This window comes from Rhea pennata, chromosome 1 (genome assembly GCF_028389875.1).
Source record: "Rhea pennata isolate bPtePen1 chromosome 1, bPtePen1.pri, whole genome shotgun sequence".
Classification (NCBI taxonomy): Eukaryota; Metazoa; Chordata; class Aves; order Rheiformes; family Rheidae; genus Rhea; species Rhea pennata.
Window position 1 is genome coordinate 84601628 of NC_084663.1, and position 25685 is coordinate 84627312.

A 25685-nucleotide genomic window follows, 5' to 3' on the forward strand; every position below is an offset into this window, starting at 1 on the left:
TGCCAGCTCTACTTCCCATTCAATCCCATATGTGGTGGAGATTGCTTGGGACTTGTTCCTCCAGTGTGGTGAGTAGCTTTCTTCTACAGGACACCTATCCTCACGAGATTATTTTATGGTATGAAGGTTTAAGTTGAGCCCAAATAAACAAACAGGAGGAGATTTATTGGGACTTTGGATTAGATCCTTGTTCTAGTGTGACTGAGGGACCTGCAGAATAGGAAGAAATCAGGAGGGACATTTGTTAGTCCTTATGCCCTGTGTTGCTTCCCACCCCCCTTCCTCCTCCCCCTCTGCCCCCACCCCACCAATCAACCTTCTTTAACATGACAAAGAGCTTTGAGGAGCAGGTGATGGTGGATATTGCAGTCTCAAGCTAGCTATAAAGGTAACTCCCCGTCTACAGTTGGGGCTGCCTGGGGTTGCTGCTAGGACCTGCCCTGAGTGGAGGTGCCATCTATTGGAAGCGGGGGGAACCACCCTCACATCTGCCCCCATGTGCGCACACTTGGCTCTGCCCCCCTACCAGGCTTACCCCAGTGGGACTGGCATGGGGTACCTGGAGTTTTACTGGAACTCAGCAGGGGAGGAAGAACATACCCTAGGCTCAGCTGGAACAGCAGGAGCAGCCAGGGGCAGTCAGTTTCCAGAGGCAGGAGAGAAGAGGCAGACTGCAGGTAAGGTATTTAAGTCCCAGAGCTGAACTTTGGAATATCTGTGTTCCCAGGTCAGTCAGTCACTTCTAAAAACCTTGGTCAAACCTCTTTCTCTCTCCGTGACATAGTTTCCTCTTATGTGAGCAGGGCAAAAAGTAATGTGGTTGGTAGGAGGATGGGTGACATTTGGCAGTCACAACATCTTTCCTTGCTGCTTTTCTTATGGTGATTGTGAGCTGGTTTCTTAAACCTCACCTGAGCTTCTGGGAGTCCAGGCACTGGCAGCTCCAGGCACTGTGCTCCAGGCTGAAAGATAGTGTGACAATACAGTTTCACAGAAGTTCATGGTTCTCAGGGCAGGTATATCTGGGCCTCCCTTTAGCTAAATGCTGTCACACATGCCCAAAGAGGAACAAGCCCCAAAGGTAATTCTGCAGAACTCCCTAAGACTTTTATGTGCTCATTAAACCTTTTTTTTTTTTTTTTTTTTTTTTTTTCCAAGTCATGTTCTGAATCACTGTGCCAGGAAACCTGCTCCCTTTAAGTCCAGTGTTGTTCCCCTCTACTTCTTTCAGCTTGTCTCTGTTTCCCTCTCCTTTCCTTGGATCTGTCTCCCTGCCTTTCCCTTGCTGCAAAAATCAAAAAGTCCTAGGCCTCACCTCAGTGACTTTTTCTATTCTTTGCATTTCTTTGCCATTTCAGTGAGTGGCAATAGAATAGCTAATGAAAACAAGTCTTCTCCCAGTCCCATTGTTTGGCCTGCAGGATAATACTCTTGTAACATTAATGAGTGAGAGGGGATGGAGGAGAGTGAGCTTTCAGAATGTCTGTTTCAAGCTGTCACATGCTATAGAGAGCTATAGGCTCCAGCAGAGGGACTAATGGCTACTTGACACATTGCCACATATGAATTTTGGACAAATGCTTAGGTTCTCTACATGCTACCTGCACCATAAAGACATCACATAGACTGATTCATTGATGCCCAGATGGGCATCAGATAAGCTTGCTTTCTTGGTTAGAAAACCAAGTTTCAAACACTGTCCTTTAGTGCCCCTTTCTTCAGGGAGAGCCTGGTCATGGGAATGAAGGCCTACTACTTGCCTTCAGTTAAGGGCTAGTGGGAGCTGAGTCTGGCAGGTTTTCATATTTATGTTTGTTTCACCAATGTTTGTGTTTCTTGCTTCCGCTTTCCTCACTCCCTTCTCAAGGGAGAAAGAGCACCTTTGGCCAGTTTTTTGGGAGGACTTGAGCTGTGGATGCTAAACTACACGTGGAGGGAGGAGTTTTGGATGATGGACTGAGCAGGGACATGTGGAAGCTTCAGCTAAATATTCTTGTGCTGTGGTTCCTATCTGACAGAAGACTTTCCTGTTCTCCAAGTCCATTTTTTCAGTGTGCTCATTTTCTACTTACAAAATTTTTCCTGCACAGCTTGCCAGAGCCAAGCATCCTGTGGTCAGCACATGAAAATCTTGTTGTCCAGTTCCTACATTTCAGCTTCCTCTCAGGCTCTGAGGTCTTCTCCCATTTCACATACTACTCCAGACACTTGCAGCTCTTCTCTTTACAGCTTATCTCTTCTTGTAGCCAAAAATACTCTATAATTCTCATGGCTCTGCTCCTCAGCACCAGCAACCTGCCCCACTACATATCTGTCTCCCACACAGCTTGTGCTGCATGTTATCAGCACTTACGATTAGGAAATAGTTGAGAGGAGATCTGTGAAACAGAAGTAGCTCTCCCAGAAGTGTGAGGCACCATAAAGAGCACTCGTGCCTCTGTTGGGAGGGTAACAGGGGAAAAAAGTACCATAGCCATAGCCTTGCAGCCTTCCAAGGCCCAGAAACACCTCAATGCTTTTGGGTGATTCCTTAGTAATTTCTCAGCTGAGGACAGAAGAAGAAAGGGTTTGGGAGAGAGCTCGTGTTGTGCATGTGTTTGAGGGTGTTGAAGAGGATGTTTCAGTGGGCTTCTGAGTCACAGGCTTCAAGGTGAAGAAGAAGGAAATTGGGAGCTGATGGGCTCAACATTCAGAAGGATGTGTACTTAAATGACACTGCCCAGGTACTGCACCTATCTCTTTCCTGAAATGTCCATAGGAAGAGAGGGGATGGACCATGCAGAAGGATTTCCAGAGGAGAACCTGGAGGAAGAAGGCATGGGCAGGTTTGGCAGAGCAGGTGTGGGGAGGGGGAGATTGGAATCTCAACCCTTCAGTCCTAAGGACTGCCCTGAAAAGATCTCAGACTCTCAGAGACCCCAGCGCTCAGCCACTTGACAGAAAGGTACTGAGGTGATCTTTCTTGTTAGCATTTTTCTGTTCAAACAGCTTGAATGGCTTTGCATCTAAGCAGCTTTTGTCTGGCCCAGTGGCCCAGATGGTTTAGGAAGTTTTTCCTTTAGATCTTTATCTCAGCTTTGTTCTTCAGAGACACTGTTAGGACATGTACTGGGAAAAATGAGAAAGAGCCTGGGCAGCTTTCTCTGCACTCTTGAATTTTGATCCCCATGTGCCTAATACATGATCACTGAGTCTTCTCACCTCTCTCACACACCCACCTTTCCTGTCTCCTTTCTCAACTCCATGTCAAGTCTCTCTTTGTTCTTTTGCTAAAAGGCCCCCTCAAGCCTAATAGGTCACTACATCTATATATGTATGTCCAGCAGTGAGACAGTCTGGTGAGAGTCACAGGCAGAAAAGAGCCAATATGGAGATTGCTTTGCCATTTTCTATATCAAGTGCCTTGAGATGCTTGGGCAGACAATATAAGGGGACCCAAGCTGGCAACTCAGGTATGCTTTCAGCCATGTTTAGGTCTCTTCACACGACATCAGACTAGGACCAAAATATTACTAGAGCCTTTTGAAGGAGGATATGCAGGATAGTAAAACTGTGAGCCAATGTGCATCATTCTCCCCTCTATGCCCTGACTCTTCCATATGTTGAAAGAAAACCATAGTCATCCTGGAGGTCTAAGCTAGAAAGGTGTCCACTGTCAGTGGATTTGTCAGTACTCAGAGCTCCATGCAAGGAGTAGGAATATACAGGTCTTTGCTTCACGCTGGTCTTCTGTTTCATAGACAAGGAGCTCTGACGTCATCCCACAGCAGGCAGGAAGCATACTTGTACCTGTACAGCTATTCATTATGTCTTGTACCTTTTCCTGTTATCTTTTTATATCTAGAAGTATCCCCAGTTTCTTCCAGTTCTGGGAATTTCAGCCAGTTCACACCAGATTCAGCCACCAGTCCACATTCGGCATCCTTATCCCCACTACCCACTGCTAAGTCTCAGAAGGGTGGAGAAGATGGCATAGGGGGGTTGAAGAAGACAAAGAGCCGTACAGCTTTCTCCAAGGAGCAGCTGCAAACCCTGCACCAGCGGTTCCAGAGCCAGAAGTACCTCAGCCCCCAGCAGATTCGGGAGCTGGCTGCTGCCCTTGGGCTCACATACAAGCAGGTAAACATGGAAACTTTAATCCATGGTATATGGGTCACAGAATGGCTGAATGGTCACATAAGACAGTGACAGGATGGAAAGATGATTCCCCAGTACAGGGTAGAGGCAAAAGTGCCAGCTGACAGTAGCTCCCCTCCAATTCATGCCCAGAGATCTGAAGCACTTCAGGGGGCAGGAGAGTCAGTGGCACATGGCTGGGGCCTCTTGAGCCCCCAGTGAGATGGCAGTTAAAGGGACTGTTGCTGACATTTGCAGTAGTATTGCAAATACAGTGATGTGTATGTGGTCTGCAGGTATGACCCATACTTTGGGCTTGGCATTCCATTGCAGGCTATCTCCAGACACTGATGAACTTCACAGAAGGCCTGGCATGCTGTTCTCCTACTCCTGGAGTTTTCTGTCTTAAACATGCTGCACAAGTGCTTGCAGTTGCAACTCCAAAATCTATCTGGAATTTGGATATCAGATCTAAGCATAACGGCCTGGGTGCTCCTGGATATCCTGGGATTAAAGTCATTTTATATGCATTGTATGTACATGCATACACACCCACACAGTTGTTCTGTTAGAAGCAAGACTGGCTGGACAATTTACTATTTCCTTCAATCAACATCCCTGCAATAGCTGCTCTCACAGTGCAGACACAGCCCTGGGGGGAAATGGCTCTGGAATTCACCCTAGCAAGGAGCTTCGAATTTGAGAACTGCTGGATATGAGAAACAAGACTTTTCCTTCTGTACTCACATGCATATACTAGTTCCCCTGCAAAAACAGCATCTCAGAAGTTTGCCTGTAGTCCAGAGTTCTTGTAGGGACCTATGTGGGTGTAATTTACACCAGTCATCACCTTGACTCTAATGAATATATAAGTCACAACAATTAACTTTCACTTGGACGTAATGTTGCCTCCCCCTCACAGATTCCGTACCAGCCTGCTGAAGCTGTTAGGCAGACATCTCCCCTTGGTAGTAACCCTAGGTAACTCTTAAAGGGATTTATCTAATGCTGCCTATGTATCCATGCCATCTGGTCACTCTCCCCTGATTTTCTGTGGCTTGTGAGTCTGGGATAACATTTGTTATTCTCTTTCTTTGCTCATGTTTTCTCTGCTCTCCCCTCCCCACACAGGTAAAGACTTGGTTCCAGAACCGGAGAATGAAGCTGAAAAGGTGCCAGAAGCATAGCTTGTGGATGGAGCGGGCTCAGTGTCTCACACAGGTAAGAATATAGTACATGGCTCAACATGGCCCTTCTGTCTGGGCAGAGAAGTCCTGTAGTGCATTCCTCCACTGAGGCCATTAACGATATATGTATCGGCACATCCTGCCTCCTGATTTGGTCAGCACAGGGACACAGATATGTCATTGACTCTCCATGTTTCGCAGGTGGCATAGCCATGGATTGACTATACCACTTAAATGGTTCCAGGGAAAAACTGTGTTCCTTATATAGTGCATCCCACTGAGCTACGAGGATGGATGTAGTTCTCCTTGCCCTTCCATTCCATCGTTGCTGATCAAGACACAGTGTGGAAAGTGAAGAAAGATCCCCAATATGTTTTAGGTTTGTGTGCACAAGTGCAGAAACTATGTGTTTTGATTCACTCTGTCTTTCTCTTTCAGAATGGCTTCCAGACAAGTACTTACCTGGATGTGCACCCCAAATTCCACCAGGGCTACCCAATCACAGCAGCCAGCAACATCCAAAACATGCCTTCCCCCCTTCAGCACTATGGTGCAGGGCAGAATGCTTACACAATCATGACCAGCGAGGACGGGGGAATGTTTGGCAAAGGTGGGGGAACCTGCAGCGTCCAGCAGACAGTGGGCTTCATTGCCCAGCACAAAGTAGACTTTTATCACAGCTATCCTGGAAGTGTGGAATATTCTGGCACAAAGACAGGTGATGGCTATAACTTTCACCACCCAGCCCCCATAGGGACACCTTTCCCAACCACTGCTGGTCACCATCTCTATCATTCCTGAATACTGTGGATGTGGAGGGCTTGGGCAGCTGGGAATAAGATTTTACTCTTATCTCTCCATTATTCATGGACTCTCTGACTCAGGGGCACCACAAACACACACTCTTTCTGTATCAGCACATACAACCAAGTTCTCTTACAGTGAAACTCAAGGTCAGTCTAACTAGGTCATTCTGTAGAACTTCTAAATTACAGACCTCATAACCTGCTTCAGAGTAGGCACAGATTCCTTTAGGAGTCTCATCTGTACATATTGCTGTAGAGCTGTGTGCGTATAAAGCCTATGAACATGTGGGCTGTCAGGAGAGGTACTCATCACAGATCTTGCATTGGATTGGAGAAGTTATTGTCACATGTCAGCATCCATCTGATGAAGCCACAAAGTGTGGAACTGATGTAGTGCTTACTAAGGCACTGTGACAATTACAAGGAAAAAATTGTAAACATGCTCTTTCTTCTAGACTGTATCTTTCTGTGTCTCTCCTTGACAAAAACTAGAAGTGTCTTTACAAACAATAAATGGCAAGCAATAATTTTTTTTATTTGGATTATGTATTTTTCTGTAATTTTTTTCACTGTAACAAGGCATTGCAACCTGAAACCCAGAAGGAAAGTAAATAAGCATAGCAACTATGTTCTGTTGTTATTACTGATTTGATTCTGAAACTATGGGCAGAGATTTTTCTGTGTTATCAGTGGATCAGCTTTGGTACTCTTGGTGATGACAGATATCTAGTGTCAAAGGACTAGATGTGGTAAATATCACCTTAGGAATCTCTTCTAACTATCAATATGTAATACTGGCACCAGGCTAAAATATATCATCATTTCTAGCCTTAATATTATATATGTGTCTAAATACCTAGAAATAGATATGTGTATCTAAGTATATTTAATAACTGGGTCCAGTTCCCTAAGTCATGGGGTTTGTATCAAACTCCTTAATTATGTCAATTATTTTGTCTTATTGTAATGAAGCAACTCTTATGTTTGTTTTGTTTTGTTTTTTAATGGGTATAACATGAAGGCAATTGATGCAGGTATGTGTCAAACTGGAGGAAAAAGCAGTATTGGTGTTATACTGCTAAAGTTGTTTACTTTTCCATAAGTACTACTGCTGTTCGATTCCACCCCACTCCTCATGCAGCCACTGTCTGCTTCCTTGGTTGTACAGCTATACTGTTTATAGAGCTGTAGTGTGAAAACTGGATAGTCAGTATGATTTGAGGAAAAAAAATAAGGCTTTTTGGAAATCCATTTTAAAGCACAGGTACATAAACACTTGTCCTAGTCCAAGTAATCCCTTAACATATATGCACTTAACCCATCAGAGGGTGGGGATCCACTGAATTAGCTAAAAAGCACCCTTAAGGTCCTGATTAACATCAGAATGTGGACTACAATAGCAGCAATTATCAGGGCTCTCCCATGAGTGTGAGGAGGTTTTTCAACTCTTTTGGAGCCAACCTGCTGGTATTAACCTGATTATGATATGAAAACCTTCCATGCCATCCCATCAAAGGCTGTTGTACGTGGAAGGGAAGAAGCTGAGATTGTGACAGATCCTGGTGGGCAAGGAACCCTACATTCATACTTCTCTGGAAGAGGAGTCACCTGACATGCCCTGTTCTCTCAGGAATGCTTTAGGACAGGTAGGATCTTGGTGTGATGCCTTTGGGGCTGGCTTGCAGAGGGAAAACTTCAGCAAAACTGCTAATGCTGCTAACTCTTGCAGTTTCCTCAGAACTCTCATAAAATATTTTTTCCTAGAGGTCATCATTCAAGAACAGAACTTACGGCTGTAGATGATTCTGAAGACCAAAAGCCTGAAGCAGTTCAAACAGACAAGTAAAGCAATTTCCAGGAAAGGAGTCCATTGAAGTCTGCCTGTATCGGGAGCTGCATTCCTGCTGTTCTGTGTAACAATAGCAGGAATGCAGCTCCTGACACAGGCAATCCCTTTCCCACAGCCAGCCAGAGAGGGACACACAAGATTTGCTTTCTTTTCTTTTTTTTTCCCCCAGTATCTAGCAGAGGCCTGGAGAGACCTTGGGGCTCACCTAAGGCAACAGTTCTGATATTCTAGTTTTTAAGAGATTCACTGATTAGGATAAAGCCCAGCTGTTGGAGACACATTGTGTGTGTGTGCAGCTGTTTTTTTGTTTACAGTGAGAAATTACTTCTAGACCTTAGGGCTACAGAAAGAGACTACAATTCTGATTTGTGGGACTCTTAAAGACAACATGGAAACAAAATGGCCTTTATAAGAAAAAACAACAACAACAACAAAATATTTTTTTTCCTCCAATGCCAGTGCCATCAGTTTGGGTCCCTTATGCCCTTTTACTGCTCAGTATCAACAAAGACATTATTGGCCACTGAAGGTGAGCCATGCAGGAGATGTGTGGCAACGCTTTACTGAAAATTTCCAAAGCTCTGTCAGCTCAGCCTTTGAGTCATGCAGTGTAGTTAAATGACTAAATATAACATTTACAAATGCCTCTAGGGCAGACTGTTCAGGTAAAGATCACATCTTTTATCTGCATTGGAGAGACAACTGGAACTATGGGTCCTTGCTCATGGACCACTCAGAAGGGTGTACCTTGTAAAACATTGCTGCAGGCCACACTGAAAGCAAAGAATGAAGCTGCTTGCATCAGACTACTCACCTGGTATTTTGCCTATGGGACAGCAGAGACTGGGATCCAGTTACCTAGAGAATAAAACTTGATTTGTATAAACAGTTTGTACTAGATCCAATCTGGATGGGATTTTTTGCACCACTGGAACTACACCTGCAGCATTGACAAATTTAATGTTGATGTATCAGCTGTAATGTCGATGGCTTATTCCCACACTTTATACAACATACAGAAAGCTTCGTACCAGCCTAAGGATGGAGCTGTACCTAAAAAGATTTGCTAGCAAGGCAAATCAAGTTTGTAGTGTGCAGAACGCTGCAGCCCTAACAGAGGTGTAATGCATCCTAGCAAGAAAAGGCTTTTATGGACATGTATGCACTTGCTGTAAGGAACTGATAGGAACCATCTTGGCAATATAAGTCTTGCAGAAAACTATATGGAATTGTGTCTCCACTGATTTTGGTAATAGTGTTGTAATTACCTGTGCAGCTGTTTCACACATTGAGATGATGCAGGCACATCAAGATAACTGAGAAGAGCTCCAGCAGTGCAAACAAGCTAAGCCCTACTTCATTCCATAGCTGCTAGAAACCCTTCCTGATCTACTAGCAGTCCTTCCCAGGCCACTTGACAAAATTCCAGCAAGCATTTTGCACGCTCCCTTAGGCTCTACAATTACATGTTCTTGTCAAACCTGCATGCACACAGAGTTGAACAATCCAGAAGAATAACATACCCACACAGAAACATTTCGCTACTGCAAAATGCCCCCATAGTAGAGATAGTAACAAACAATTGTAAACCTACAGCATGCAGGACAAGGTCTCTCAATCCCAGGGCTCTCTTAATAATATCTGTTTTGAGAGGAAGACATCTTCCAGTAGAACTCTGGATACCTTCACCTCACCTCAGTAACAGAAACATGGAAGAGAAACATGCCCAAACACAGGTAATCTGTAGCAAGCACCTCTACAATCTTTCTGTAGAAGTCTGTGCACCTTGTTTATTCCTTTAGAGCTTACATTTTCATTTAAAAAGGAGGAAAAAAGTAGAAGCTACTCATTTTAAAGCTAAGACTCAAGGCTTTGGTAGCTAGGACTTCTATAGGTATATGGTTCATCTTTGTTTTTTCAAGCAGTGTTAAACCTGTTCAGCCAACCTGAGGCTGGAACACAAGACAAGTGCATTACTTGGCCCTGCTAAAGCATATCTGCTTTTCTTTTGCAGTACTGTCATGCTCTGTGTTTCCAAGGGATGAAGCTGAACATGTGTAAGAAGATGAGGGAGTGGGAGGTTGAGCCTTTGTAGGAGGAAGTTTTCTGAGGTGCCTAGGCATAGGCTGCAAACCTTGCACTGCAAAAAGTTATCTGGCCTGCAAATGGGGAAATGTCAGGTCCATGCTACTTTTATTGCATAACAAAAATTCTTTCTTGTTCTTTCCTCTTCATACTTTCTATGTTTCAGTACTTTTAATTTAAGTGTTGCTTAACTGTCTAAAGAAATGCAGCCTTGGGAAAAAGCAAGAAAGGAAGGAGACAGCTTCATGACAGAATTCAATTATCCACATACAAACAGCTGCCGCTATTTGAGATGCAGTAGCATAGCACAGGAATCCCCTACACAGCTGCAGTCTGGCTACACAATCTCAAAAGATGCTTTTATTGGGCTCTCATCTTAACTAAGTACCCCTCTTAGACTCAAACAATTATTTTTAACATATTGCAGTTCAAAACCCAATGCAAGTATTTCACAGGGCTGAACATCACTGCGATCCAGCAGTTCAGTTGCCTAGCCTCAAAAGCACACCTGCGTATCAAAGATGAGACTGATGGAAGTTAATCACCTACTTACTCCCTTAGGTAGCTGCTTCATCATGCCTCTTCTGGGAGGAACACAACAGGGTTCCATTTTCTACCCCTTACTTCAATATTACTACTCTTAAATTTCTGAAAAATAACCATTGAAACCCTTGAAAGCCTCTTCTGATTAAGAATACAAGCCAGCCACACTACTATTTTAGCATTAAAATAAAGTCATTTTATTTTCAATTCAGACAAGTTTGTAAAAGCATTAGGCAGAAACACAGGAATAACAAACCACATACATACACCAAGGATCGAAAATCACTGCAAGAAAATATACAAAATATACTGCAGGAAAAGTGATTCTGTAACAGTGAACTTGTCTCCTTTGCAGTTAAAGTTCAACTACGATAAAAAAATCCTTGCACAGGTATTAGAGGACAGGATTGCAGTAAGGATTGTGCATTAACAACAAACCCACCCTACCACAGAGCTATTTATGCTTTTACCACTTATACCATTATTGCCAGCTTACACAAGAATTCTGCATTCTTGGCAGTGGCAAACTGGACTCAGCAGTTCCACATCCCATTAAAAAGTTAGTTTCATATACCAGGTGGAGCTGAATTCCAGCTTATCAATACTGGCAGGGATGACTCAGTTGTCTTAAAAAAAAAAGTAATTGGAGTTTTTCCTCACTTTGTCTGAATAGATTTCTCTAAGCTTCTCACCTTCCCCAGAACTTGCATATTGATGTCAGATGAGGCAGCCAGTGCCTTTTTCAACAAAGAATATGGGAGAGACTCAAATAATTCCTGGGGAAGGGATAAAAATACTGGGATGAGAGGAGAGGAAGGAACCATCCTCCTTTAGCCTCTAGCATGTTGACCTCACTGGGACCCAATAGGATTTTCTTCCCCTACATCCAGATTCCAGGTTAAATGACATTAAACATCAAATAACTGGATTTTTTACTTAGCTTCTCCCCTCTACCCCAGGGAAAGCTGCATTCTAGTGATGCTGTATTTGAAGTGCTAGCAGACCTTCATGTACTCATATGCAAATTGTTCTCATCACTCAAATGAGGACTGCACAGCCAGTCCTCACACTTGCAACAACCACACTTTAGGGTACCCTCTCCTGCAAATTGCAGGAGGGGACAAGCCATCGCAGCCAGAGATGTGGAAGTTCTAAACCGTGTGAGAACAAATCCAGAGACACCATCCTGAATGAGCCAACAGGTACCAAAGAGTTAGCAGCTTTGGGTATCACAGAGAACATTTGTCAAATACGGGCCTTACTCTCTCCCACTTTTCTTTCCTGTGCTCCTTCCCTCCCCTCAGCTGCCCCATTTACACAGGAAGGCAGCAGGCCAGAGGCAGGCAGGTGCTGACCCCACTAGAAAAAAGAGCTAAGATGAACCTTGAATAAAGTTGTCTAAGATCAGGTGATCTCATTTAGCTCTTCAGTGAGGGAAGACCCAGATGAAGAACTTAGTAGCAGCGGACTGAAGTCACAACAGAAGTAGACAAAAAAGTAGTGAAGATTCTGGGCTACAATAGGGCATTTCTAACAGAAACATACTGAAGTGCAGAGAATTCTTCTCCAGCAAAGCTCTGCTGCAAGACACACAAGGCAAGGATCAGAAAGTCACCTACTGAAGAGGCAGCAGAGGAAAGTGGATCTTGGACAGTGGACATGGACCTTTTCAACCTCAGTTGTATCTTGCTGTAGCATTGTATGTTCCGCTTCATTAATAGTTCAAACATAAATCACTCTTGCCAGGGATTAGCTATGCACAGACCAATGCCCTTAAATCAGAAAAGGAGCCCAGCCAAGGCAGCAGGGTGCTGTGCCCCACCAATGAATAGAACAAGAGTAGGGATGAAAAGAGGAGAAGAGAAAGGAATCAATCGGATCTCTGGATCAAGACCCTAGAAACTAACGAGAAGCACTGCAAAAAGGTGAAAGAAAATACTTTGGCCTAAGACTCATAACCATTCTGAGTCCCCAAGGGATGCCAAGGGGCCTGGTACTGATGCCGTACAGGAGAGCCTGAGAACTGTGTGATGCTGTCAGAGGTGTTCTGGAAGCTGTAGGTCTCATCTGACTCCAGGCTGGCATAATCCACATTGGTAGGGTAGCCATGATAAAAGTTCATCTGCTGGCTTAATAAACCCATGGCTTGCTGGGTACTGCAGCTTGTCCCACCTTTTCCAAAGTACCCATCATCCTCCACAGCCATGAATGGGTACAGGCTCTGCCCGTTCCCATATGTCTGGCCACTGCTGTAAGCCTGGTGAACATTGTTCACAGCCTGAATGTTTCTGCTGGCACCAACAGGGAAGCTCTGATGAAATGTAGGGGTCATATCCAGGTATGCAGCCTGGTGAAACCCATTCTGGGAAGGAGAGAAGAATGTTCAGTAACAAACACTAACTACCATACCACCTCAGTTCATTCTTTTGGACATGTTTCCTTCCCTCCCCTGCCCCCCCCCCCCAAAAAAAAAGCTAACAATAGTATTTATAGCAAGTACAACCAGTACAAAAGACTAGTAATAAACAGAGATGGACAAGATCACTAATTCCTAGCCTAATACGTCTTTGAGCACTAGGCTAGGGAGAAAGCCACCAAGAGTAGCCTTGGTGGCCCTGTTGGCTATTTATTTTTTTTTTACCTGTTTTTAACTAAGAGGTAATGGACCAGAAACAGAAAGCTATTTTAATTGCCACAACAGGCTTAAAATGACACTGCCCTAAGCCTTTTTATAAGAAATAAAACTAGCACTTGACTCTCACTTGTGGTTGATATGTTCCTTTTTCCATCCATTGACTCTCCTTCTGGCAACGCTTAAACTTCATCCGTTGATTCTGAAACCATGTTTTCACCTACAAAAGCAATGGGGGAAGAACATAGGACATTACAAATTACTTAGAGCTTACCACATATCTTAGAGATGTTTTGCATGTTATAATACAGTTAGTTACAGTACAGTTACTGCTTGGCTCCCAATATTGTACACAACAATATGAAGCAGACTCAGGTAGCAGTAGAACCATAATACTGACACAAAGACTAACATTCTTACTGCTCAGGTCACAATGGCATCTTTCATGATCACTCATCAAAAGCCCTGCTCAAAAGACAGGCCAGGCAGTACAACTGCAGAAAGGCAGCTTGTACAGCGGGAACATCTCAGTGCTATGTCCAGATCACTGCTGATTCAGGAATGAGTCACTCCCTCAGAGTCACGCATCAGTTGCTGTGGCCCTCTTTCTAGAGGGAGGGACAGGGTGCCATTCTGACTCAGAAAGGCAACAGGTATCCATTCTTTCATGTTTATCAGAGACAACATACATCCATACAGAATACTAACTTGACTCTGCACATAGCCCTGCACTTGTATGTACTCTCAAAAACCTGCACAGCAGATAGTGCTGGAACCAACATAAGAGGAAGGCTGAGTCATAAATTTTCACACCCACTCTCATGTAAGCAATGGCATAAATAAGGCAATGAGGAACCATTCCTCCAGAGTCTAAGAAAAGGGAAAAAAGAAAAAAAAGAGAGAGAAAAAGAAAATAGAAAACTCAAACCACCCTGGCAACTCAAGTGCTCAGAGCAAGATGCTCACCTGCTTGTAAGTAAGCCCAAGGGCTGAGCCCAGCTCCCGGATCTGCTGGGGGCTGAGGTACTTCTGGCTCTGGAACCGCTGGTGCAGGGTTTGCAGCTGTTCCTGGGAGAATGCCGTACGGCTCTTTGCCTTCTTCACCCCACCTTCACCTTCCTCCTTGATCTTCTGGGAAGCAGGATGGGGAGATGGGTCTTCTGTGGTGGGGCTTGTGGCAGAATCTGGAGTGTACTGAATGAGGGTCCCAGAGCTGGAAGATGCTGGAGAGACAGCTGAGGAGAAAGGAAATAACTGGAGTGAGCAGAGTCAGACAGAGATGCCTCAGAATCAAGCCTGCTTTCGCAAGAGATTTAGCATTTCAAGTGCCCTGAGAACATGCACAGGCTTGGCAGTTGTAGGCAGCACGACTCAGCTGTGCTGAGTGTCTGCACACACGCACCCCTACAAGGGAAGGGGAGCAGACACACCCACGGCTGCCTCCTTTGCGAGCAGGTCCCACGTTCTTCCCCTGTCTCGTCCACCCACACATGCCACACTGGGCCCTGCGGAGGAGCCGGACAACCCCCGGCTGCTCGCACCTGGGGGACGGCTAGAGACCCAGTAGCCATGGCCATCAACACCCTCGCAGCAAGCAGCTCTCAGGAGAGGCAGACGGAGGAGACCTGCGGCCTGCCATCGGGGCAGGGCCCTGCCGGAGGACAGGCATAGCTGAGGAGTTCAGCACACCACATCCAGCTGAGCTGTTGCCTCGGACCTCTTGCCCCTCCCCGGCCCAGCTGCATCCTTCCCTGGCCGAGAGGGTCCTGACTCGCTTCCCTGTGGGTCAGCAGGCCGAAATGCCTACCTGGGTGGCGAGAGATCTTCTCTGCCGCAGGGAAGAGAAGGGCATCTGCTGCGGGGACGTCCTCTGCCGACACGCTGTCCATGCTGCCTGGAGAAGGCCAGTAATAGTCCCCATACCTCACTGCACCGGGGTAGGGCGGGTAGGGTGGCAGGGCCAGGTGGGTACTCATCACCGGGAGCCCCCAGCCCCGAGGCGGCTGCGAGCTGACAAGCCACGCTCCTGCTGCAGGTAGCCCGCATGCAGATACTCCATTAGCCGGAGGTGAGGGGGATGCTTTATGGCCTCCCCAGGCCAGCCTTGGTTAGAAGGGATTGTCATGGCCATTGTCATGTTAAGAGTGAGTTGATTGGAGGGGAGGGGCTCTGGGGTATTCAGGGAGTGGGGGAGGGCTGAGACACAGGGCCAGCTTCCCAGCTTGGCTTCTGGGTGCCACGATGGAGCCAAAGCCATTGCTGCTGGCACAACCCTCCCTGCTTGGGGGTGGAGGGAAGAGTGTTGTTCTCACCTCAGGGCAGAGGCCTGAGCAGAGCTGTCTCATGGACAGGGCTAGGCAGACCCCCACCCCCTCTCCAAGTTTAACACTGCCTCCTCACCTCCGCCTCCTTGCTACTCTCCACCCAAATGCAAAGAATGGAGGAGAACCCGGAGGCCCCCCCCCTCCCCCCCCCGCCCTCGGGGCATTCAGAGGCTATACATGTCTGCATTGCAGATCGTAACCATCATTGCAAATAGATAGGCACTCCACCTCCTCACAAATGAATACAGACTGGGGGGTGGAGGGGAACAGCAGTCCAGAGGAGTATCTGTATTGCAAGGAGAAGGGCTCAAAAGAAAGACAAATTGCTCTTTGAATAGCTTCTCTAGTGGCTAGCCCAAGGTTGAGACAGACACAGGCCTGTTTTGCATGGCCACAGTGAAATAACACTTCCCATTTTCTAAGTTTCTTTCCTCAGTCACTATTACATTTTTCTAGTCCTTAGAAGAAACAATAGCTCACAAAGATTTAGCTTCTTTTTGCTACACACTAGGGGAAAAGTAGAAATTACTTGATCAGATTCTAAAGGAATCCAAGAGCATAAGATAAGCATTCAAAGCCAGGTTTTACCATCCACTTAGGGAAGGAAGAAAAAAAATGGTGCTTCCTTTAGGGAAATTAGAAGCTTAACAGTAGGATCTCATAGCCTAGGATTTACAAAACTTTGGAAAATCACCCAGGAGAGATAGGGGAAAAAAAAAAAAAAAAAAAAAGAGACAGAGCAAGGAGAGATTTTTCCCTCCCTAACCCCTAAGTGGGAAGAAAAATGATACAGGCACCTACCTGTATACATAAAGAAGAGGAGTAAGTACTAACTCTATTACCCTGTTTAAAAAGAAAAAAAATCTTCTGGAGACAGTAGAGACAAGCCTCCTTTGTGTCCATATATCTCTTTTGCCCCAGCTGAGTCATCATAAGAAATGAGCCCCAGCTGATACCAGCTTGCCCCTAGGCTCACTCTCACCAGTATGCTGCATAAGTGGGGGCTAGAAAGTGTGCCTTTATAAGCTCACAGCTGAAAGTACTGCTTTGCAGTGCTGCTTGCCTGGAAGGGCTTTGCTGGGCCCACCTTTGACCTCTGAATTAATGTTGACTTTGTTTCTCAGTTAGAATTCAGACAGGATCCAGAACAGAGAGACAATTAGGAATGCAGAGGAAAGCAATTATAATTGGGCAAGAGGGATAAAATGTAGAACCAGAAGCTTCACCTGCTTCTTGTCTCTATCCCCATACTGGTTTGGTACAGGCCTCAGGCCTGTCTACTGCTCCAGGATGCTTCCCCTGCAGTCATGGCCTGGGGCATCCCAAACTCACTCCAGGCTGTTTGCTTCCTGTTGAGGGTTTAGCTAATGCACGCACTAAAAGTGATACCCTGTCAAATATGAAAAACATTTATGCAGTGGAGTATGGAGGTGATGGCCATTAATCTGCATGGTCCATACACTGACATGGCCTGTACACCGGGATGATGCTGTTTTTGGTATTGTACAAACTCTTCAAAAATAACCCGTTGTAAAGATGAAGGAAAATATGAATGTGTCAACACCTGGGCTGCAGCAGTGCAGGACCAGGGGAACTGTGTTTACAAAAAAAAGCACCTGCATTTGATTCACACAGAAGATTGTCTCTTCGCAATGACAACAGGCCCCACATGTTGGGGCATGCATCAGGCAAAATAATAAGCACTTTGTCAATAATGTTTATTGACAAAGAAACCTAGCTGGAGACTGCTTCCCAACACCAAAAGACTCCACAAAGCATTCTTGCCTATCTCACAGACTGCAGAACTGAGTCATCAGAGATGACATGTTTGCCCAGCAACACCCGGGGCAAAAGGATTAGCATTTTACAGCCGGAGTAACACTGCCTCTGCCAACATATCTCCTCCCCTACGCAGGATATTTTGTATGTGAGCAGTGGGGGAGTTACACTGGGAAATGGTTTTGAAACACAGCAGAATTGCTCTTGGTGTATAATTTTTTTGATACTGATTGGTTTCCCTCCCAGATCATCAAGCATACCTTTTTAAAATGTCTTTGTGTGAGAAAAAAGATTTCTGTGAATGTATAAAATCATACTATCTAAATCAGGTTTTATTTAGGAAAAGAAATATTATTATTTCCTCCAAATAAACGATATATATAAAAATGTGTTGGGACAGTAACTCCACAAAACATACAGGCACAGAGGATGCTCCCCAGGGTACTGGGTCTGGATCCTCTGCCCAGTGGCACCATCAGCCTGCAAACTGGATATGCTGCCTATGGATGTCTAGAGCTGATGTGCTTTTAAAATTATTGGCTGAGAGTGATTTGTAGAGTATGTACAAGTATCTACTCATTCTGTTTCTCTTGCAACTGTTCTCAGCTGGAATAGCTAGCTAGTCAGATTTAGTCTAGCCCCAATGCAGATTTAGCTGTTTTTCCCAAGAAGGTCAAATAACAGCAATTTATTTTTCAGCCCAAAGATATATCTCTCTCTCCCCCTTTATTGCAAACTTTTCAGTTCTCAGTCCCTTAAGGGCCTAATGCTACAGAGCATTACTCAGGTGAGTAAGCATATGTTGCCTCACTAAGTGTATGGAGGTAAATGCAATGACTCACTGGGATGAAGCATTTCCTAATGAACCCTTTCCACAGTCCTTCAACAGCTGGGATAAAAGATCAGATTGAAAAGCACAGTTAGCTTCAGCACAGATGAGGCAGGACCATGCAAGAAAGGCAGGAAGTTCCTTCTAAAAGGGATCCAGAGTTAGTGTCAGTAGGATTACTGCCTTCAGAGGGCTGGAGCTCAAAACTTGCACTGAAGTAGTAAAAGCGCACCAGTTTACAGAGGCCAGAGTTGGGAAAGCACTGAAGCCAACTGATTCTGTAACTCCATCTCTGGAGTACCACTGGGTCAGAAATGCTATGGGTTCCTATCTCAGAACAATGCTAAAACTATTTTAATCAGCAGGGTAATGTTGTACTGATAGGGATTGTCTGAAAATTTATGTAGATTAGGTGCTGTTTTGTCCTTAGCTAGCTCAAAAATGGATTATCTGTGTTCTGGTAACACGATGATGTGTCACAGAGTGTCCCTGTGTCATCCTTCTCATGTTTATACTGCCCAGAGAGCTGGCAGGGTGAGGCATGGTATTAGTGAACAGGAAACCATGGTCTAGGCCCTGTTGCCCCCCAGAGGTTTCCCTGGGAGCCATCATTCTCTGTCAGAAGTGCATGTGGTAGGGGAGGGCACATAGAATTTCTGCTTGCCTCTTCTATTCTGTTGAGCTTGTCTGGCTTTTCTTCCAAGCAAACTTCTTTGATATTTGTCTATATTGAACTCTTTCAGGTCAAAATTAAGAAAACACTTCGTCTCTGACTTGTAGCCCTCAGTACTAGCCCAGCTCTTGGCTCCAGACAGCCTGCCCCCTGTAGCTTGGTCACAACTCACAGTCTGGACCTGAGATGACATGTTTGTGAAAGGAAGGCAGTCAAGAAAGAATAACAAAAATTAGACTCTCATTCATATTAAAATGCAGTTTTCCTTTCTCTTGAATCTTTAGGGGAGCAGGTCAGGAAAAGGACAAAGCTTTAACAACCTAGTCTCTCAATCACCTGAGAATTACAGGATGATGTGGCCCTTTGTTAGCAGCGGAGAAGCAGACAGTGTCTAAGGACTCACTGGCACAAAACCCAGTGCCTCCCTGCACAGGCAGGAAAGGCGGAGCATCAAAAAACTGGTGGGCAATAAGCTAAAGAGCCCACCCATACTTCTAAGGTTTAATGGGCCCCTTCTTTCTTTACCAGCCCTTTCTTACATGGGTACTTGCCACACAGAATGCTGGAGTACTATACTTGTATGTACTTATCTCAGGAAACACTTCCTACTCGTGTGCATCAGCTGGAATAGGGTATAGTCTCCCCAAGGAAAGACTTGTTAATAGCACAGATTGGAGCCAGGATTATGCAAAATTCTGGAGAACAAGAAAAGATTGTGCATATTGGGAGAAACCTTCCATGTGACCGTTCTGTTTGGATTCTTCCCTCTTCCCTTTAATCACAGTGTGGTTCCTAAAAGCTCGATATGATGTCCTTTTATTACAAGCAAATGGTGGAGAGATAGCTGTGTTCAAATCCTTGCTTACTTACAGTTTCTGCCATTTCCACCACTGGAGGGAATAGCAGGTCCTGTGTTTCTCACTGTAAAAAGGCCCTAACTAGCCTCAAAACATGTCACTCCCACCCTCTTGTCCCAGAGAATGCTCTGTAGCAGTCTGACCCCCCCCCCCAAACACACTCTTTATGAACTTCAAAATGAAACAGAAGCACTTTTTTTCCTGGGGCTTCTTTGTTTTTCTCCCATATTCTGATGGGAACAGTTTCTAAAATTGACCGTGGGAAAAGTCTATACAAAATCCATACCTGTCTAGAGCCTTCTGTTAGAATGGGGCTCTGAAGCTAGATTGCATGTATGGTTAAATCTTTCTCAAGTTCCTTCCACTGAGTATTAACACCTATTTTATTCTACTTCTCTCATCTAAGTGAGGCTAATCCTATGTATTTCACCATGGTTAATGCATATCAGAACAGAACTAATGAATTATATGCCACGTGGATGGCTGTAATTACAGTAAATGGACACACAGTCTGTGAGTAATTTTGTACTCCTAATGCATCTTACCAACCAAGTTCTCCTGTTACCACATACTCTTCAGGCAAATGGCACTGTGCCATCTGCATGTGTGTGTGTGTGTGTGTGTGTGTTGTTTATTTTTTTAAGCCTCTGAAAATCTCTATACCTGTCTTTTTAAGAGCTGGTCCCCTGTGAAATGGGTGTCTGATTACAGGGAAGGTGGCAAGGGGTAGGGAAAGGATTGTCCTCTTTCAAATTTATCACCATGTGGGACAGGAACACCCACACTGCCTGGCTCTTACCCCCACCTGCCCACCCTTTCTTTTTCTCCAAGACTGGCTCTTGCACATGCATTCATGAGTAATTAGCAAGTGTTAGAGCCTGAGGCTCCCCGGCTGGCACCTGCTCTCCATCTAAATGGTAGCTGCAGCTCAGGGGCTGTGGAATGGGATCTGCAAGTGGATGTTGTCTGGGATTGACGGAAGAAAAAGATTTACCTGCTTTTGTCTAACAATATTTAGATGGCTGACTTGGATGAGATAGAAAGATAAAGAAAAAGAAGAAGGGAGGAACAGTCAGAAGCTGTAGCTTTTTTACTCGGATGTCATTTGTCCAGAAACTGAATCCACCAAAGGGTGGAAGTTGGGGATGGGGGGGGGGGGGGATATACCATTGACACCAGCTAGTGGCATTAAGATAAAAAATAATGGTACTTCATCTCCTTTAGATTGTTCAGGGAAAGCCAAGTGAAATTAGTCTGTGAAAACACACCTTTTTGGGCAGCAAAGACAGAACCAAAGAGACTGTGTTATCAACTGGATCTTTTTTCTGGCTGCAAGGTCAGGAGAATCCACAGAATCATACAATGAAAAGCACTGCAGACTCCTAGATGCAGCTGTGACAACATAAAAATGTTTCCCCAGCACAGCTTTGTCATGACTGGGGAGGAGCAGGGCAGTTTTTTTATACCTATATAACTGTCTATGCTGGGAACAACACTTTATTAAAAATTCCAAGTCTAATCCTAGTAGTGTCCTTCATGCAAACTCTGGGGGTAAGATAGGCCTGAGAACACCTTCTCTTAACCTTCCTCACACCCAAGTTGCTTTAGTGTAGCAGTAAACTCTCTAATAATAGTCTCAAAGCTCCTGCAGATGCAAAGGAGGCTTGCAGAGTATCGCATGGTTTTCGTGCAAACATGCAGGTGTTAACTTGTGATCCAAGGGAGCCCTCTGACATGATACCACCCTCAGTTGTCTGTCTTCACTTATGACACCTACCAGACTTTCCCACCACTGAGGCAGAAATGGTTGAACAGGATGTATAGTACACCTCTCTTTAGCCACTGTAGTTTGTGGACAGCACATTAAGGCAAACCACTGAAAATTTCAGTTTCTGTCAGTACCCAGCTGCTCTGTGAACCCATGTGCTGGCCCCAGCTGGAGGTTTGATCTCTGTTCTATCCACCAGCTGCACCTCATGTGGGGACAATGCAGCAGTGTTGCCTTGTTGCCAGCACAGGCTATTGGACAGCATGTTCCCTAGCACAGTTGAGTGGTGAAGGCTTGCCCATGTTGCATGACTAGTAGGAGCATTGTGTGATTTGATGATCAGAGAATAGGTGTACACCAGTAACAGGATTCAACACCTGTCCCCAATATGTGTCCTTCATGTACTGGCATCCGTTGGCTTGAGGAAATCACTTGGAACACCTAAACCTGTCCCTGGCAGAGCTGAATGATGTGGTTGCTGAAATGCCAAGGGCTCTTGGCAGCCTGCTTAACAGTAATTTGCTATAGCATCAGGAAATATGAGGAAGAAAAAATATTCAGAACCAGGTAATTTTATATAGCATCCCTTTTATAGCTTAAAATTCTACGCTATGGAGAAACACATTAACCTCTACTTTCAACCTACTAGAAGCTAAGGCACAATAGAGAATTTGACCCAGTGGGCCAGGTGCTGATTTCTGCAACCTCTATGTAACCAGGGATAATTCCTCAGCAAGGATGAACTCTGATCTCATGACAAAGACAGTTTCACATTGGCTTTAGAGGCACTGAGGTATGACCTTTTTTTGTGCTCGTAACAGCATAATTGAGTGCATAGTCTGACCCCTTATTTAAATGTGGCAATACATGCATTCCTGGACAAAGAACTGAAGTCAGACAATGAGAAAAACAAGTGGGTCACCTTAAATAGATAGGAAGAAGGAGAGAAGGAGAACAGAAAACCATTTTCTTCTCTTCTCTCTAGGTTCCTAGATTGCCTTCATCGTCACAGTGTCTGAGCATTTTCCGGTCCAGCATTCAGTGCCCTGACTCAGATCTGCCATGTGTGGTTCTTTGTCTCTTGCTCATCCTTTCCGCAGGGAGAAAACTACATGTGTTGTGGAGGATTTCACTTTTGGTTAGCTGCCTTGATTTGGGGCTTGTTCATAACGTGCTCACAGATGTTTGTATTTGAGGTATGTGTTGAAGAAGTGCACCTTCTACTTGGAAAACAAAGTGGTAAATTGGGTAGGTTGTAACATAACTCAGCTATGACCCCAAGACAATTCTTCCTTCTGTGAAGGCTAGATTTTCACAGTAGTGAGTTCCTTTGTATCTGTAAAGTGGAACTGCTGATGCCAATCACTATTCCAGAGCTTCGAGGAAGCTCTGTCTGTTAGGCTGAGGCTATATGGAGAAGACCATGACTGGGCAGTGAGTTTGGTGAGCACGGGAACAGTTTCAGTTAGAAAACAAGGGTGAGAGATACAGAAAAGCAGGTGAACAGAGGAAGAAGATACACTTCCCTCTCCTGTCCCTGTACTGTGGCCTATTGACTTTGGAGATGGACAGTACTGCTAACGGACTTCGGAAGGGGAGCAAGGTTTCTCTTTGTGGAGTTATTAGAAGCATAACATGGCCAGATTGTCTGATCCAGTATTATACAAACTAGTGTACTTAGAATATAATGTCCAGGATAACTGAGGGCTATCCTGTATTCCAGTGTGCTGGATCCAGCACAAACTCACATCCACCAACAGATCCAGTGCCAGCTAGCCTTCCATCTCATGGAAATACCTTACCTTGCCACAGTGACCACCATTCTAGCATGTGTCCCCAAGCTGGTACTTAATTCTCTGGCTTGGATAATCACGTGGTTTTTACAGTGCAACTTAGCAAGTTGGAAAGCCCATATGAGGTATTAGATAGACACTCTGATGGTGACCTGAAGGAGTGGTGTCCAAACTGCTGGTGAATGCAATGTAATATGGATACAAGGGTAAGTCAGAGGCACAATGAAGTACCCATGGTTTGACTTGGTGTGATCTAAATTATCAGTTTAGGGGAAGGATTAAGAATAATACAACACTATCTCCCCAGTATATCTAAAAAAAGAAAATACAGTACTAATTAATCACTCCCCACAAACAGCTCACTGCTTCCCACCTCCCACCTCAGCAGAATGTACAGCAGTGGGTAACCGCTGGTGATTTTTCCTCACACATCAGGAAGCGGAGGCATGAGGCTTTGTGGTGGCCCAGTGGAAGTGCCAGGACTACAGCCACTATCCAGTGATTCACATGTCTTTGGCACTTTGCAGTTGTAGGTGCAGAACTGGTGATCTCTGTGAATCAGGTGAGCATAGCCTCATGATCACACCGGTGTTCATTGACATCTGAATTAGGCCCCAAGACCACACATTGACAGTACCTCCTGCCCAAGGTGCTATTTTATACTTCGGAAAATGGTATGCAAGCTGTGACACAGTTGCTTTCCATGCTTTTACAACACTAGCCTGTGTTGTAAAACGCACTGAGCAGAGTCTGTTAGGGTTAATCACTTACTTACCCAAAGTCCTTCTCTCACTGACCTTTGCTGGTAGCTGTGCCACTGGCAGTGACAACTCCGGCCAGGAGGTGTCTCATACCTTAAAAGAAGCAGGGGTCACCTTGGAGCACTCCTCAAACTCAGTGACCATCCCCAGAGTGGGGGACAGCAGGTCGCAGAAGGCAGGGGTCGGAAGGTCGCTGAGGGCAGGATTTTGTACACAGGCTACTTCTGGAAAGCCAGAGCATCCTCTGTCCCAGGATGAAAGATTTCTGAGCCAAGTTAAGCAAAGATTTAGGTTAGAAAACCTGTGTGTGCATAGACATGCAGGGTCCCTGGGCAGCTGGGCTGCTTGTTCCTCAAAATGGCCACCAAGGAGCAGCAGAGAGCCTCCATTTGACGAGTGAGGAGGAAAGATTTTTAGTTCTCTATCCTCCCTCTCCTCTGCCTCTCTTACCCATCTCGGCCAGCTTACCTGGTGGGAGAGGGGTTTCTGGTCTGTTCTGAGCTCTGATGGTGGCAGGGGCCATATGCATGTCAAGCTCTGGCTGTGGGGACTCAGGCAGCTGCCTGCGTGCTGATTGGGCCCTTTCAGCACCTCTGCTGTGGCCAAGACTGGTCTGAGTAGGCTGATGAGCAGAATAGCTGTGTGTGTGGCTTGAACACAGGATTATGTCGATCAGACAAAGTCAGTACATGTAGTACATGCATGTGTTGTGTATGTGGAGGCAGCTACCAATGTACAATCTCTACCTTCATTCAGAGCTTGCAGGCAGAGCCTACCTACTGGCCTCTGCACAACAGTAAACCTAGACATGACACAAACATCACTAGTGGGGTCATTGCTGAATATATGGCACATGAGCAGGAAAGGAGGTTGAAGAAAAGCCTGTGAGGGGATGAGGAACTGGCACTGTCAAGGAACCCCAGGAGCCAAAGATAGAGTGGGATGAGAGAAATGGCTGAAGGACTGGAAAAGGCAGAAACAGTGAGTTAAGTCAGGGACAAGTTCCCCCCTTCCTACTGCCCATTGCATCCAGAGCAGTGCAGGGCGGCACAGTTTGAGAGTGAATGTAGAGGCCTTTGTGCAGTGTTGGTGCCATGTGCCCGTGGCAACACAGGGAGCTATGCCTGGGCCTGAGGGGGAAATCTGGCATGTAGCGAACAACTAGCCTGTTGCCTTTGCAGAAGGCCCAGGAAGTGAAGTGTCTGATGTCTCTTCATTTCCCCTTTCTTCTAAGGATGTTCTTCACACTTACTAGGGGCTGAGAAATTCCTCTTGGTCACTGGCTTGCTATGAAAACAGCAGCAAGGCACCACTGACACAGATCTCTATAATAGCTACTCCATTATGATAGGGTGAGATAGGCATGAAATGGAGAGGTCTTTTACAAACCTGGGTCTCACTTCCATCGTATAAATGAAGCTCTTTCCAGGCCTCAAGCCAAGAGCTGAGCTGAGGGACAGAACAAATGAGGAGACATCCTCCAAGTGAAGAAGTCCTTCTCCTCTGGAAGAGGGAATGCTGAGCATTTTCTCTCATAGGATTGTCCACTACTTTCAGATGAGTGAAATTTTCTGGAATTTAGCAGCATGGACTTCCTTCCTTTGTTCTCCCCTATTTTTTCCTATTAATTCAGAACAAGATTGCTTCTGAAGGCTCTTCCATGGAGGACAGTTTCAGGTACCT

At 45.3% G+C, this 25685-nt stretch overlaps 2 protein-coding genes across 2 annotated transcripts; one reads left to right on the forward strand and one right to left on the reverse strand.

Moving 5' to 3' along the window:
- The first annotated feature begins 2769 nt into the window (after positions 1-2769).
- LOC134137561 (homeobox protein NANOG-like) lies at positions 2770-6817 on the forward strand. Its single transcript, XM_062570722.1, has 4 exons — positions 2770-2839; positions 3845-4119; positions 5248-5337; positions 5742-6817. The coding sequence occupies exons 1-4, from the start codon at positions 2770-2772 to the stop codon at positions 6102-6104; spliced, it is 798 nt and encodes a 265-aa protein (XP_062426706.1). The 3' UTR covers positions 6105-6817.
- Positions 6818-12531: 5714 nt separating this feature from the next.
- LOC134137997 (homeobox protein NANOG-like) lies at positions 12532-15194 on the reverse strand. Its single transcript, XM_062571184.1, has 4 exons — positions 15026-15194; positions 14185-14453; positions 13349-13438; positions 12532-12948 (listed from the first exon to the last, which is right to left on the reverse strand). The coding sequence occupies exons 1-4, from the start codon at positions 15192-15194 to the stop codon at positions 12532-12534; spliced, it is 945 nt and encodes a 314-aa protein (XP_062427168.1).
- Positions 15195-25685: the final 10491 nt, after the last annotated feature.

Coding starts and splice junctions, on each gene's coding strand:
- LOC134137561 (XM_062570722.1), top strand. CDS start 2,770: ATGGACCATGCAGAAGGATTTCCAGAGGAGAACCTGGAGGAAGAAGGC. Junction 4,120..5,247: donor TTGGGCTCACATACAAGCAG/GTAAACATGGAA, acceptor CTCCCCACACAG/GTAAAGACTTGGTTCCAGAA. Junction 5,338..5,741: donor GGGCTCAGTGTCTCACACAG/GTAAGAATATAG, acceptor TTTCTCTTTCAG/AATGGCTTCCAGACAAGTAC.
- LOC134137997 (XM_062571184.1), bottom strand. CDS start 15,194: ATGAGTACCCACCTGGCCCTGCCACCCTACCCGCCCTACCCCGGTGCA. Junction 13,439..14,184: donor TTGGGCTTACTTACAAGCAG/GTGAGCATCTTG, acceptor TTGCTTTTGTAG/GTGAAAACATGGTTTCAGAA. Junction 12,949..13,348: donor AAGGAACATATCAACCACAA/GTGAGAGTCAAG, acceptor TCTCCTTCCCAG/AATGGGTTTCACCAGGCTGC.